General features: G+C 36.2%; 1 protein-coding gene across 2 annotated transcripts in view; it reads right to left on the reverse strand.

Moving 5' to 3' along the window:
- USP47 (ubiquitin specific peptidase 47) overlaps positions 1-16,105 on the reverse strand; it is a 101,784-nt gene that overhangs the window by 14,463 nt on the left and 71,216 nt on the right. For both annotated transcript variants that reach the window (XM_037050060.1, XM_037050062.1), the window contains 9 exons: positions 15,201-15,368; positions 12,668-12,799; positions 12,147-12,223; positions 11,526-11,581; positions 9,059-9,171; positions 8,253-8,357; positions 5,423-5,630; positions 1,020-1,135; positions 530-649 (listed from right to left, as the gene is read on the reverse strand). In XM_037050060.1, the coding sequence (XP_036905955.1) occupies positions 530-649; positions 1,020-1,135; positions 5,423-5,630; positions 8,253-8,357; positions 9,059-9,171; positions 11,526-11,581; positions 12,147-12,223; positions 12,668-12,799; positions 15,201-15,368 (1,095 nt within the window). The remainder of the gene's footprint in view (positions 1-529; positions 650-1,019; positions 1,136-5,422; positions 5,631-8,252; positions 8,358-9,058; positions 9,172-11,525; positions 11,582-12,146; positions 12,224-12,667; positions 12,800-15,200; positions 15,369-16,105) is intronic.

The raw sequence follows: 16,105 nt of genomic DNA on the forward strand, positions 1-16,105 counted from the left end.
GTTCAGAACAAACACATAGAAGAAATGATAAATAATGAAACACACAATTATATCAAGAGATGAAACAAAAACATCAACACGAACGTTCTCTTTTGTAACAGACATAAAAGAGTAGGCAAAGAAAATAATGTTGGGTAAAGCCAATATGATAATTTTCTCTATATCACCACGCAGTACTACATTATGGGAGAAGCTAGAAAATGAATAAAATTCAGAGGACACAACCACAGTGGATGAAAACTGTCACGAAGGCTTCACCAAAGAGGCAGGAGTAATCTGGGGCTTGAAAAAAAAATCTAGGGAGACGGCAAGGAACACTCCAGGTGGGAGCAGCTTGTGGACAAGGCAGAGAGGAGAACCAGTAAGACCGATTCAGACGACAGAAAGAAGCCAGATCTGACCTGACTACAAAGAAAGGTAATTATTGGGAGAATTTAAAAGGTGGATAGCTCTAGGGGCTGGATTCATAATGCTAAACTTAATTTCATTTGTTATTACCAGAAAATAGTCATGAAAAAATAAAAGATACCTTGTTACTCCTAAAAAACCCTTCGGCTTTCAGGGTTTTGCTGGGCCCAGTGAGAAGACGCAGATCATTGTAGCAGCGCTCCAGCACTATCCTCATTGTCTCAGCGGGCAAACGAACAGCCTGCAATCAAAGTAATGTCACCAAAAAAGTAATTTCTCCATTCTCAGCGGGCAAACGAACAGCCTGCAATCAAAGTAATGTCACCAAAAAAGTAATTTCTCCATGAAATAACTGAACAGACACTTCCGGGCCTGTTTACAATGATCCAGCCAAACACATCACTGTTTTCCACACATCTCACACCTTAACACTTTGGCCCATCTGTTTCTTCTCTTTGAATGTTCTTCTTTCCCAACTACAGCTGCCTCAAGCTATAAATACTGGCTTCTAAACGTAAACCCCGATTCCTATATCTTACTCGTAACTACCACACAGCACTTTGTACAGGGCAGGCACTCAAAAACATTCACTAACCAGTTTTAAAACTTACCTTTGAAATCAGCTGTTTGAACTCTGTAACTGTTTGGTTTAAGTAAGCACGGACCGTGACAGGAGCAGCTACAGACTCTGCCTTTAGATCAACGACGTGAACTTTCACCATCACTTCTGTCACATTTGAAAACAATGAATACGTAACTGGAGGTTAATTTTAAAAACGTATTGCACATAAGTAATGCATTCTTAACATGTTTCTATAGATGGCAAAGGTAACATTTTTTACTAGTTATCAAAATGGTAGATGTATGTTACACATGTTTTAACACAGGCTGTAACTTGTACAATTTGTCACATTACAAATATATATAAAGATATGAAGATGAGCCTAACAAAAAGTTCCATATCACTTTTAAAAAATGACAAAAGTCAAAATGTGATGTTTAAAAAATACATGGTTTGAGACTTTTGGTTAATATGGTGGCATTGGTAAACTGGCCTCTTCACACAAACATTAAAATTATAACTAAAATACAGAACCACCGTCCCTCAGAACCGTCAGAAATCAAGCTGAGTAGAAGTGACAGTTACAGAATTCAAGAAGTCACATGCATCCAGACTGGTAGGAGGGGCAGACATAGGAACGGGCTGGTCCCAAATCCACACGTGGTGGGTAAAAGTTCAGGAGGGCTATCTCAGGAGCAAGGAGTCCCAGCCTCACACCAGGCCCCCCAGCCAGCGTCCCAGGGCCAGGAAGAAAAGTCCCCATAACTTCTGGCTGCAAAAGCCAGCAGGGATTGAGTTAGGGGAAGAAATTTCCAGAGTCCCAAGCAGCTCCTCTTAAAGAACCCACATACAAACTTCATCAGACTCACTCCCTCTGAACTCCAGCACCAGGGTAGCAACTTGAAAGGTACCAGTGTTGTACAGGGAGAAAGTGAAGTGTCTGCATCAAGGTGGGAGCTGGAGACAGGTTTCTCCCAGACTGGGAGACATTCAGAAATGTTCCTTTTCTGAACTCTCCTGCACAGAGCCACAGAGCAAGTATCTGAGACTGCATCAACCTGGTTAATACTGTTTGCCCGGCCCTGGAGATCCCCTGAGACTCTGTCCCACTGAATCCAACTTACGGCCCACACGAGCTGCTTTTCCATATGAATGGCTGGTCTTGCTTCATGCTTCACAACTTCCTAAATCCTCTCAAACAAGCAACAACCAGCCTCAGGGAGCCTGCAGCCCCCCCATACCACTTGGTAAGGGGCCCCAGGCCCAGCCCTAGCATCAACCAGCCTAGATTCACAGCTTGATTTCACCTGGGAATCTCCAAGCCCAGTATGAGTAGCAGCCATCTCAGATTGCTTTAAAACTCAAGCAGGGTGGCACAGGGCAAAACATATGGGGGGACTGACCTTAGCCTGCAATACCCTGGAAACCCCAGAGCCTGTACACTCAGAAGACAGCTACACACCACATCAGAGCACCACCACCCTGCTCCTGCGCAGAAACTTTGCAGAGGTTGGTGGTCAGTGTTCAAAGCCAGTCTTTGCAGCTCACTGGCCTGGGTAAATCCCTCCCATTGACCTGCCAACAGCAATCAAGCAACTACAAGAAGAGGGTGTATCCAGCCCACACAGAGAGCACACCTGGAGTACCCAGCCTGGGTGAAGGGGAGGCTGTGCCACTGGACCCTACAGGACACCTATTATATTACACCACACTACTAAGACATGGAGTCAAAGCAGCTCTGCCTAACACATAGAAATAAACATGGGGCAATTGCCAAAATCAGAAAAAGAAACATGGCCCAAATGAAGGAACAGATCAAAACTCCAGAAAAAATGCCCTGGCTGGTATGGCTCGGTGGAATGTGCACCGGCCTGCAAACCAAAGTGTCACTGGTTCAATTCCCAGCTGGGGCATATGCCTGGGTTGTAGGCCAGGTCACCAGTGGGGGACACTCAAGAGGCAACCGCACATTGATGTTTCTCTAAGTTTCTTCCTTTCTTTCTCCCTCCCTACCCCTTTCTAAAATAAATAAATCTTTAAAAAAATAACTCCAGAAAAAAACCTAAATAAAATAGAGATAAGCAACTTATCAGATACAGAGCTCAAAATACTGGTTACATAGAGATGCTCCGAGAACTTAGTGAGGACCTCAAAGCATAAAAAGATCCAGTCAGAAATGAAGGATACACTAATTAAAATAAAGGACAGTTTATAGGGAAACGGATGGAGCCAAGACTCAAATCAATAATATGGAACACAAGGAAGCAAAAAACAACCAAACAGACCAACAAAAAGAAAAAGGAATCCAAAAAAATGAGGGTAGTGTAAGCAGCCTCTGGGACAACTCAAGCAATCCAACCTTCTCATCATTGAGGTGCCTGAACAAGAAGAAAAAGAGCAAGAAATTTGAAGTCCATTTGAAAAAATAATGAAAGAAAACTCCAATTTGGTGAAGAAAATAGAAATGCAAGTCCAGGAAACACAGAGAGTCCTAAACAAAATGGGTGCAGAGGCCCAGGCCAAGACATCATAATTAAAATGCTAAAGGTTAAAGATAAAGTGAGAATTTTAAAAGCAGTAAAAGCCTTAAAAGCAGTTAGTTACCTACAGGGGAGTTCCCATAAGGCTACCAGCTGATTTCTGAAAAGAAACTTTGCAGGTAAGAAGGGACTGGCAAGAAATATTCAAAGTCATGAAAAATAGAGACATGTAGCCAAGATTGCTCTACCCAGCAAAGCTATCATTTAGAATCAAAAGACAGATAAAGAGCTACCCAGACAATAAAAAACTAAAGGAGTTCTTCATGACCAAACCATTATTATATGAAATGTTAAAGGGATTTAAGAAGAAGAGGATCAAAACTATGAACCATAAAATGGCACAAATACATATCTATCAACAACTGAATCTGAAAACCAAACTAGGCAAACAAGAACAGAGAGAATCATAGCTATGGAGAGAATTTTGATGGTTGCCAGATGGGAAGGGATATGGGGGAGTGGGTGAAGAGGTCAGGAGATTAAAAAGGACAGACAGGTAGTTACGGAATGGCCATGGGGATGTAACACACAGTGGAGGAAGTGGAGCAGCCAGAAGAACCTATGCATGACCCATGGGCACAAACAAGGGAAGGGGACTGACTGAGGGAGTTGGGGGGGTGCAGGGTTGAGAGGGGCAAAGGAGAAAAACTGGGGTAACTATAACAGTATAATCAATAAAATATGATTAAAACAAATACAAATAATAAAAAATAAAAATATATGCTTTGTTTCCTTATAAAACATAATGCCACTGTCAGATTTATTAAGCATATTAAAAATATATCTTCAAAGTTCCAAAATACATGCCAAAAACACAACATTAAATAAATAAATAACTAGAGAATATAAAACAAATAGTAAAGGGGACATAGCAGCTGTGCTTGCTTTTGAATAATCTTTATTAAATCATTCAAGACCTTGTTTATAAGTTTTACAATTCACATTCACATTTGGAGATCTCTTAAAAATGGTTTTATTGCTGGCTCATGTTATTTTTTATCATAATTTTTGTTATCCAGGCTCAAAAATAATCTGCAAGGAAAGGCTCCAAAGGAACTCTTTACCAACAAGGCAGAGTCTGACCTACGAGACTGTGAAAGAATACTGCACTTCATCTCTTTCGGAAAGAGGCGTCTCCAGTAAACAGAGGAGGCGTGTGGAGGAGCCAGAGAGGAGCACGACTTGAAAGGCTAGAAGCAATTCTTATCTATTCAGCTTTTAGGAACAAAAGTAGAGAACGTAAACCTGAGTTCTGATTAACAACCAACACAAGGGAATTGAGGTCAGTAACAGTAAGAATTTGGTTTTAAAAATTTTCAACATTTTGACTCTGCCCTATTTGTTGCAATTTAAATATAATGATTACTAGAAAATTTTGGACATGTGACCACCTTAAAGGATGACTTTGGGTAAAGCTACAGGCACGGTGTTTTGCTTTTCAGACCAGTCTCAAAGAAAAAAATACCTTCACATACTGAAAAATGTGACAGATTTAATAGAAACAAAAAAGGCTAAAGTCCTTGGAACCCACAGAAATGGGAAGGAAGAAGAAAAATGTAAAAGGTTGGCAGCAATGAGTTACGAAACCATTTTTTTCAAAGGGACCCTGAGAAACAGACTCTACTTCTCAGGCTTTGTGGGAATATGTATTTTGTGGTGCAGGGTCTTCTCTATACACAGGGGCGGAGCGGGAGGGGGAGGGTTATTCAATACGGAGGAAAAATCCCACTGAACACTAACTGCTGCTGTATAAATTTTCTGTGTAACTCTTTGAAAGTAATCTAGAATTTAATCCCAAGCTTGATACTATCAAAACATTTTAAGAACATATAAAAATTAAATTCACTTCTAAAACAAAAACTTTATAAAAATGTAAAGCGCACTACTATACAAAATACTGGGTATTCCTTACCCCCAGGTTTATAGGACTGAAAAACTTGGTCAGGTTTTCTGGTTTCCAACAGCAGATCAAACATATACGTGGACTTGACTCCACCCAGTAGAAGTCCCATTGGTGTATCTTCTTCTCCTTCATACGATCGTTCAAGATAATCATGAAACTCATCATATTTAACAAGGCGACAACAATCCATGGGTATTACCTCTTCTAAATCCATCATCTAAAAGAAAATGGCCCCCAAGGACAAATATATAACATTTTATCCTGATGTGTAGCTGCACTCACATTTAGAGTTCTCTTTTATATATAGCACCTCTTAGTAGGACCTAACAAATACAACACCCGTGTTTATAATTTGCATCAAAGCTCAAAGACATTAAAGTTAAAGACACAACTTAAATGCTACTTTTAAATAACCACACTTCATTATCCATCAAATCATACAACCTATGCACTAACATATTTTAAAGACAACTGTATTTTTAAAAGTTAATATTCTAAACTTTAGATGGACTCAGTCAATGTATTATAAGTTATTGCTCTATAATCACTAAGCTGGAAACAAGAGGAAAACCATCAACTAGAATAGACATCTTTTGTTTTCTTAATCCAATCTGGAGAAGAATTGAAACTCATGCACCTAGTAACCATCTCCTAAGTACAGGAGGACAGCATACGTCAGAAAGCTACCATAAAGCCTATCGCTTCTGTGCCTCCCAAGTGCTGCCCATTTCTCGTTGGACTATCCCCTTCAATATTAGCCTCCAGAATACATACAGCTCAGGACACAGGAATCCCTATCATAAAATTTCCCTCTATCCCATGTCACTAGTAGATAGCATGCCTGGATGCAACATCTCTTAAGTTGGAAAGAACCTTCTGGAGAAGCAAAGAAACCTCATTTATGTTCTGTGATTGTGACTTCAAAGAAAAACGCACATGTCCCCCACTGACCTCTACACAACTTCACTCTCATCCCCAAAGGTCAGCTCTATTTTTGGTACATAAGATTGATTATTTCTCTGTTCTGTTTGTTTGATTCTTTATATTCACAAACCTTTACTTCCTACTTCTAAGATAATATTTTTTCTTCATGCATTAAAAACAGATGGAATACAAACTACCCTACTGTTATGTTATCACTGATTGACCTTGCTGTGTAAAATTGTTTAGTAAAGACATTTTCTCCATTTTAGTCTAATTTGGTTTCACTATGATCTTGCAATGATGTCTATATGTTTAAAAGATTTTTACTTTAATAAGGTCAATCCAGAGCCATCCATCCACCCATTTTATTGTTTGTTCATTGACTTACTCACTCACATTACCATATAATTCTGACTCTCCTATATGTCTGGCAAAAGTACTGAAAATAAAATCATGAACAGAACCAGAACACTCACTCTTGTAAGTGCTTACAGTTTACTGAGGAATGATGACATTAAGTCACATAATATAAATTTTCAATACTGACTTCTACAAAGTGCCAGGCACCTAATAAAAAGTGGATCTCAAACTTCAATATGCTTAAAAATCACCTGAGGTAATTGTTTAAAATGCATATTTCCAGGAACCAACACAGAAATTCATAGTTATTTGCAGGAATTAGGTTTTTTTTGAAATAAGAATGTAATTCTAATGCAAGTTGTATGAATCACATTTTGAGAAACATTGTCCGCTATCATGTGTACTATTTCTATTTCTTGCATCGGTTCTAATACAATTGTAAGTAACAGTCTGGTATACAATTTTTTCTCTAGGTAATGACTGCTTAATTTCAGTCAAATGATGTTAATGTTTATAGAAAAGAACACAAAATTTTAAATTTTTTTTAAAGACTTTATTTATTTATTTATCTTTTAGAGGGGAAGGAGAGAGGGAGAGAAACATTAATGTATGGTTGCCTTTTGTGCATCCCCTGCTGGGAGTTGGCCTGCAGGGAACCTGCCTGCAACCAAGGCATGTGCCCTGACTGGGAATCGAACCTCGATCCTCTGGTTCCCAGGCCCGCTCTCAGTCCACTGAGCTACACCAGCCAGGGCTTACAAAATTTTAATTTGCCAAGCATCACAGACCAGATTTAGAATAATCTGGATAAAGAACGCTTCCCTTTCTATTTGCCTTTCAAAACCCACTAATGACTTTGCATTGTTCTTAAAAATGCAAACTTCTATTACTGAAAAGTCTCTAATTTCATCTTATGCTTGTCTATTCTCATTAAGACAATCAAAAGCTAATGCTCCTTTTTTTTCACTTCCTTGATCACGCTAAGCACTTCTTCACTTCAGTCTGTACACACACTGCTACCTACCTCTAGTTAAAATATTCTTCCCCAGATTTTTGCATAGCTGTCTCCTTCTCATGGTGAAAGTTTCAGAATAAATAATCTCAATATAATACTGATTTACTTTATAGCATCTAAACAATAAAATATTTGCAAATTTTGATGTTTAATATGTTTTGTCTGCCTTTTGCCCCAATGGACCATAAACTCAGTGCGGGCAGTGAGCATGTCCGCTCACTCTGGTATCTCTAACACCTTACGCTGTCCTGTGCACTCTAGTGCCTGTGACGTCTCAGATGGTAGGCACTCAGTAAGTACCTGCTAAATGCATGTAAAGAATAAACAAGTATTTTTGAGAAATTTCTCAAAACCAACTCACTATGTTTCAAAAAAGAGGTATAACCTACATTTTAAAAAAGATACATGATTTAAATGAGCTATTAATGTTATTGCAAATGCTTATATTATTATTGACTACAATAAAAAACTTTGGAAAACATGTCAATATCATTATCTAAAATATCATTAATTAAATGCTAACAGTGCAATTAAACATACCTTGTAAGCCATTTCTACTGCTTCCTTTAATGTCTTATCCTTATGAACCTCCAATTTATTCTCCATCATGACTTGTTTCACAGGATGCAAACAGAACAATTTTATCTAGAAATTTTAAAATATCATCAACTCAGCAGGTCATAAGTTGGTGCTTAATTCTTTTGTAGACTGCATTTTCCCCCTAATAGTCAAAAAACTATGTATATTTTAAAAACATAATTGGGATCATTCTCTCTGGTGTCTTTTTCTCACTTAATAATTGATAGTGATTATATTTCATGTTATTAAAAATGTAAAAACATCATTTTTAACAAGTGTATGTTTCTTTTTGAGCATCTATTATAATTTATATAATCATTCCCCTACCAATATACATTCAGTTTGTTTCCAATTTTTCCCAAGTTTGGAAAAGACTGTGATGAATGTCTCTGTTGTCAAGGTGAAAATTTTACAGCATCTGTAATTATCTCATTAGGTGAACTTCCTTAAGAGAATTACATATAAAATAATATGAATTTGCATAAAACTTTTGATAAATTCTACTCAATATCTATGCAGAAAAGTTTTAATTTAGTCTTTCCGTAGCAGGCTATGACAATGTTCATCTGACTGTAACCACACCCGTACGAGTATTACCACGTGTCAGTGTTCTTTAATGCACACTACGAAACCCTGTCTTACACCTCAGCAGTGTGGCTGGCCACCTACAGCATAACCACCTCAATCCCATCAGTGAGCTATGAGAACTGCAGTTAAGCAGACTTCAATAGCACTTTTCAATTAAAAGTTAAATTATGAAATCTAACCTTGCATGTATTGCGCTCGATTTCTCGTTGCCTCTTTTCTTGTTCTTCCAGTTCTCTCTCTCTCTGCACCAATTTTTTGATATGTTCTGGATAGTCATCTACTTCGAGAAATTCTATTAATAATAAAACAGGGTAAGACTTATGAAACTGAGCTTCTTGTATTTTATTTTGCTCTCCTATGTTCCCACTGTATATAATTCTACTATAGCTCTCATCATAATATATCTCAATTATGTAAATCTCTTGATTTGAAACATGAGCTTCTTCCAGACAAGGGTAAAGAGGCAGTTAATAATAACACATAATTAGGTTTCATATTTTAAAAAGACATATATTTACCCATAGTAGCTCCTGGCTCCAGGACAACTCTACGTATATGAATATTTTTAGAATAAAAACGTTTCTCTGAAACTTGGAAATAAAACAATTTCTGACTTCACACTGCATTACCACCATAAAATTATGTGACTGTGGGCAAGTTTATTTCTCTAGAACTTGGTCTCTTCAACACCTACTCCACCAGTTATTACCCAGGGTATAAAAAATGTAATAAATAAATGCTGCTGCTATTGCTACTACAACAAATGCTACTTATTTATTATTCCCTAATATAATTATCCTGTCTTTGTTCTCAAAGCAGTCTTCTAGCTGCCAGAATTCTAATAAAATAATTTCATATGGAACTCAAAGTGTTAAAAGTGACATTATGAGATTATGATACTATTTAATAAAGCCAATGATTATTATTAAATGAGAACAACTTAATATAAATTTAATATACATTTTTAAAAAATCATGCCTCTGTGGAAGGTAAAAATCTATTCTTAAAGGTGCACTCTAATTTTAAAAATGTTCCATGTCATACATAGAGCGCCCTCTGGTGCTTCAGCACAAACCTACAGCCAGGGTAGTGAATAAAAAGAAAGCTGAGTTTTTGCTCTTTTGGACATAATCTGGAATGCTGGGTGTCAAACAGGACACATGAACTATAATCCTGGCTCTGCCTCTCTGCAGCTATGACAGTGAACAAGTTACTTTTTGGATTATATCAAATGATTACTCCTACTCTAAAATCTTTGTTCTAAAATTACTTCTTGTTATAACTTCCTTTCTTTTCATTAATTCTATAATAAATTATTGATAAACCACTATATGACAGACCCTGGACTATGCTTTTGGTGAAAAGATGACAAGTCCTAAGTCTTGCACCAAGTGAATTCACAATCTGATGGAGGTTTTACAAAAATGTAAATAAAATATTATACTGCTTAAAACAGATTTACTCACAGCATGGTAGTTTCTAAATAAAGAACATATGTTAAAACCAATCACAGTGAAAATATTAATTATGAAAAGAAGTAAACATCATCTGTGTTTATAACTACATATATGCACAAACACACACCTCTGTTTTGCAATACTGCTTTAGTCAGAGTTAGCAAGTTAGCTNCTAAGTCTTGCACCAAGTGAATTCACAATCTGATGGAGGTTTTACAAAAATGTAAATAAAATATTATACTGCTTAAAACAGATTTACTCACAGCATGGTAGTTTCTAAATAAAGAACATATGTTAAAACCAATCACAGTGAAAATATTAATTATGAAAAGAAGTAAACATCATCTGTGTTTATAACTACATATATGCACAAACACACACCCCTGTTTTGCAATACTGCTTTAGTCAGGAACTGCAATCTTTAAAAATAATTACAAAACAAGACAATCTCACATGCTTTGTGAGATTATTTGGGGAAATTCTTAATAAAGTTATGACATAATAAAGGAGGCATACTATACTTGTAAAATCTTACTTGCTTTTTAAGCAAACAGCAAAGGTATTTAACTCTAGTTCCTAAGAACATTTCTTGAGTGCTAACTGGGAAGTTTATTCCATCTGTGGTCCCCATTCAAAGCATTTAGATACTAAGTACCCAAAAAGAGTATAATAGAGAAAAACAATAATAGATAAATTTGAGTTTTTACTATGTACCAAACATGATATTAAATGCTTAAAATGGTACCTCATTTAATTTTTTAAAACAACCCTATAAAACACTAAAGGTATTCCTATTTCAGAGATGTAGAAAGTAAGACTTAGAAAAGTTAAGTAATTGGGTCTGGGACACGCACCCAGTGAGTTCTGACTGCTATACAGGCCTGAAGGTTATCATCGCTAAACTGCACACAATACAGTCTTACTGCAAACAAGGATCTGGTTTATTCAATGTAGAATAAGTTCTGTCTCTTACTGTATTAAAAAACAGCTCATTTTTTCCCACGGGTTTTTACCAGTTGGTATTCTCTTTTAAAGAGAATTCTCTTTACAGTCTTTATAACTAATTCTTCCATGCATTAAAAAATTTAACTGTCCTATCAGTTAAAAGTGGTTACCTGGGTTTGCTAAACTTGCAAAAGAAATTAGTTTATACTACAGATTAAAATCAAATTACTATATGTTAACATACTTGCATTTCTTGCTGGATCCTTCAGTCTATATATCAGCATATACGCATTCGTGGAGCTGGTGGAAGTACAAAAATGATTAACAGGGACAAAAAGTAGATTGGGAAGATTCCATTTCCTGGCATCAAATATTTATTTAAAATATTTTTTGTTTCAAACAATTAGAAAATCATGAAACTGTTCTCAAACAGGTTCACATTTAAAACATTCTAGGAAAAAAACCTACTTTGTTTTTACTGATACATTTGAGAAGATTCCATACCACTTCTTGGTAACAGTAAAGTTTTCAACATTCTGTGTTCTAGAATGATTAGTATAGTTGAGTAAGGACTCAGCAAATTTTTTCTGGAAAGGACCAGACAGTGAAAGCATGATGTAGGCTGCAATTACCTAACTCTGCTGTTGTAGTGCAATAGGATCAGCACACAATATTTGAGCAAATGAGCACGCTGGTGTTTTAATAAAACTTTATTTCCCAAAACTAGAAGTAGACTAGAGTTGACCTATGGGTTCTAGGTCAACCTCTAGTTGACCAACCTCTCTAGGTTGAACCTTTTTAATGGTGAAAAATGCTGAGAACCTATCATGAATTTATAAACAATGAAAAGTATGAAGTTATTTACCTTGCAAAAGCACTGGAGTAATACCCTCTGCTCCCTGAAGATCCACCATGTGTTTTCTTAATGTCCTCTTGTGTTATCTAGAAAGGTGGTACATTATTTAGTTTTTAGTAAAATCTGTAACACCACTGCCTTTCTGGCTATATGTAACCCAATTTTAAACCTCAGTTAAATGGACCATATAGATACCAATTCACAAAATTTAACCATAATCAGCAGCTGCTAGTGATCAATCAGTTCTAATGCTCCCAAATGGCCCATATGAAGGCTTAGGACAAGATGAAAATTGAGAGTCTATCTCTAGAAACATTCAGCAGGCCCTGAACAAAATAAGAACAAGAAATAACACCAATAAGCAAAGCAGGAAATTTACTAAAAGCAAAAACAAAAAGTCTGATTTGTTAATGTGTCTTAAAATGCTTCACTGGTCATATTCAGTCTCCCATTTCAATAAACCCTGATATTGATAGAAACATCCTGATCTTGTCTTTTAGAGTAATAATCTTTAAAAATCCCCTCCTTACCCTGCTGACATGCTGATCATTGAAGCTGTACCACTGGTCGTCACTGAATGACTTTATACAAGCATAATAATGACCACCAGCAGCGCTCCCTGAATGAACCATAACGGAGAAGAGCTCATAGATCAAGGAATTCTAAGGAAAAAAAATAAAGGTAGTTCAAGAAGAGGAAAAACACAAAATCCTTATTTGTATATTTTCTAGTCTTTATTAATACATAGTAAAGTAATATTTAGTTATCCTTTATATTTACTATAGATTAACTCCTCTAAGATAATTAAAATAGCAAGTTACCACAAAAATGTATATACTGCAAATTTCACAAGTTTTATTCACTGTATCACTTCACATTTTAATTATGCTACACCCTCTGGAACTATGCACATCTAAATATAATTTATTTATTTATGTAAAAAAGAAAGTAATGGTCTGAAATTTTGGAAGCAAGTGTCAAATATAAGACTAAACTAATATGAATGGTCAAGATCAATAAATCCCAAATAACTGTTTTTGATTCAAATAAAATTATATTTCACTCACAAAGGAGACGAAGGATAGGATAATCTGCAACATCTAATGTAGTTATGTAGTATCTGTGATACTGTGATCTACTGATTTGACATTTCAGGTATGCAAGGCTGGTTCAACATTAGAAAAGCAATCAATGCAAGCAATTTTCGACCTCTTTCATCTCATGGGACACATAAACTAATTAATAAAATTCTGTGGCACACCAAAAATATGATTTTTGTCAATCTGACAAAAAAAGGTATAATTTTGATCCATTCACACTAGACAGCTATTGTTTAAGCTGTTGTCATTTTTATTTGACAATCTCAGGGAAAAGAGGTCAGTGCCTCTGGCTAAATAATCAGGGATTGCACATTTAAAAAATTCTTGTGCCACACCAGTGTGCCACGGCACCCTGGCTGAAACTCACTGATCTATGGAATGCAGATTAAAGAAGGAAAATTACATGATCATATCAACTGACCCAGAAACAGCATTTGACAAAAGTCTACTTCTCATTTATAATAAAAACTCTCTACAAATTGAGAATAGGGAAACTTCCTCAACTTGATAAAGAACATCTATAAGACACCTATAACAAACATCATAATTAAAGATGAGAGACTGAACACATTTCTTGCAAGCCTAGGAACAGTGCTAGAATGTCCTCTCTCACCATATTACTCAACATCGTAAGGTAAGACCTACCTATTTTAATAAGCCAAGGGAAAAAAAACACTTATCTATGCAGAAAACCAGGCACAGGGTTGGGTTTTGCTCTTAAGCCAGTGAACCAACCGCCTGCTTGAATATAATGTTCCTTATACTAAGTTATAATGTATCCCCCACATCATTCATTTCATAGCAATTCATACTCATCTATCTGCCCTGAAAGAAATAGGTAATTTTAAAAGGCAAAGGGTGATGGTGGTGAGAATATTGGTCTTGGGCTAAAAACAGATTTATGCACTTGACAACTCCATTTTCACATATGGCCAAACAAAACCTGCATGTGTAATAAGATTGGGATAGTGATCATGCTAGTGACTCACATTCACATTGTGTTCAAGATATTTGCTCTGTAATTCTCCCTTCATTAAAGCAGACTATGTGAATGTGGAAGAAATGGTTTGATAAAATGTTAAAAATCATTGACACAGTGACAAAAAAGATTCTATCCTAGAGATTATCCAGCTTTGTAGTTTTAAAATTATAATTCATGGAATGGTAACATTTTTTTAAGTGCCTTAAGGGCTGTTGTGGGCTGGGGGCCAGGGAGGAGGGAGCCGACTGAGGGCTGTGTCTCCCCTACCTTAAAAAGATCAGTTCTGAGCGAGACCCAAGATGGCGGAGGAATAGGTGGAAACTACACCAGCCTCCTCCCAGGACCAATCTGGAATTATAACTAAACTGTAACGAACTCATCCTGAGTAACCCACTGAACACTAGCTGGAGAAAAGCTTTATAATCACGGACCAGGGAGAAGGAACCACTTCACCACAGCGTGGTGGGACTAAAATAAATAAGTAAATAAAAATAAAATAAAAACTTAACAAATCAGTTCTATTATTAACTATTTCATAAAGAGTTCCACAGCCAAAATTTTAAAAATCAAAAGATCTAATATTTTATTTTGCTGTATGAGAAAACTCTAAGATACAAGAGGTAGAGAGGTTGCTGCAACTTTAAGGGCAGAAGTCCTGGTTACTAGGGCCCTCTCCATACCATCACCCACCTTGCCTACATAAAGGCAGTTCAGCCTCCCAAAAATTAATGTTCACACCTGTAAGTAGTTTCTCAACTTAAAACGTATAAACTTATAATTATAACTTAAAACATAAACTCATAAATTTAATTATAGTCCCACAAATGCATAAAAAACAATACTTAAAAAAGTCTTAATTTTCCAAAATTAAACTTCTTTTAAAGAGAACTTTATCAGTCACGCAGCCACATAATTATATACATGGGCCCAGAGATACACTATTCTCTCTTTCAACTAAACACCATATACTGTAAAGGGGACCTTCTCAAGACCAGGTTTTGAAATCTTTTCGGTTCCACTGCTGCTCTCAAGGCAGATGCCTTCATCAACACCATCATCATTGGAGAAATCATTGCTCATCTGATCGCTGTGACAACTGCCTTCGTTTTCTGCTCCACTGTCGGTACAACTTTCAGTCTGAGGGGATTTCTTAATAAAACATAAAAATCTCACAATTACAAACTAAACACAGGAAAAATATATACTCAAGTAAACTATCTATATGCTGCTTTTCACATAATTTAAGATGTTAATAAAATACTTATTTTAAGTGAATTTAGTTTTTCTCTAAAAAACAAAAAAGTGTATTTTAAAAACATTTATATTAATTCCTTAAAATTCAAATACAACAAATCAGTGATTCAGATTTCTATGAAACCATACTAATGTTTATGATTGCAAAGTAACAATAAAAAGTATTTCTTTCACCAGCCCTGGCTGGTGTAGCTCAGTGGATTGAGTGCGGGCCTGCGAACCACACGATCGTGGTTCGATTCCCAGTCAGGGCACATGCCTGGGTTGCAGGCCAGTTCCCAGCAGGGGACTCACAAAAGGCAACCATACATTGATATTTCTCTCCTTCTCTCCTTCCCTCTGAAGGTAAATAAATAAATAAAATCTTTTAAAAAAGTATTTCTTTTACCAAAATGAAAAAAAGCAGGGAAACAAAGCTCCATTATGAGCTGCTTTTGTTCTCAAATCCCCAAAGAAGATCATATCTTTCTTGAATAAAAAGTTCAATTCAGTTTATCATTGTGCTAGATATTATAGACAATTAGAAAAACAAGATGTATCTATCCTCAATAATTTTATACTCCAGTATGTAGGAGGTAGAAATATAACAACAGCAAATCATACTTTCTCACGCTTCTATGGTTTTTAAGTAC

The sequence above is a fragment of the Sturnira hondurensis genome, unplaced genomic scaffold (genome assembly GCF_014824575.4).
Source record: "Sturnira hondurensis isolate 20B ecotype Veracruz unplaced genomic scaffold, ASM1482457v3 Scaffold0006505, whole genome shotgun sequence".
NCBI classification, from domain to species: domain Eukaryota; kingdom Metazoa; phylum Chordata; class Mammalia; order Chiroptera; family Phyllostomidae; genus Sturnira; species Sturnira hondurensis.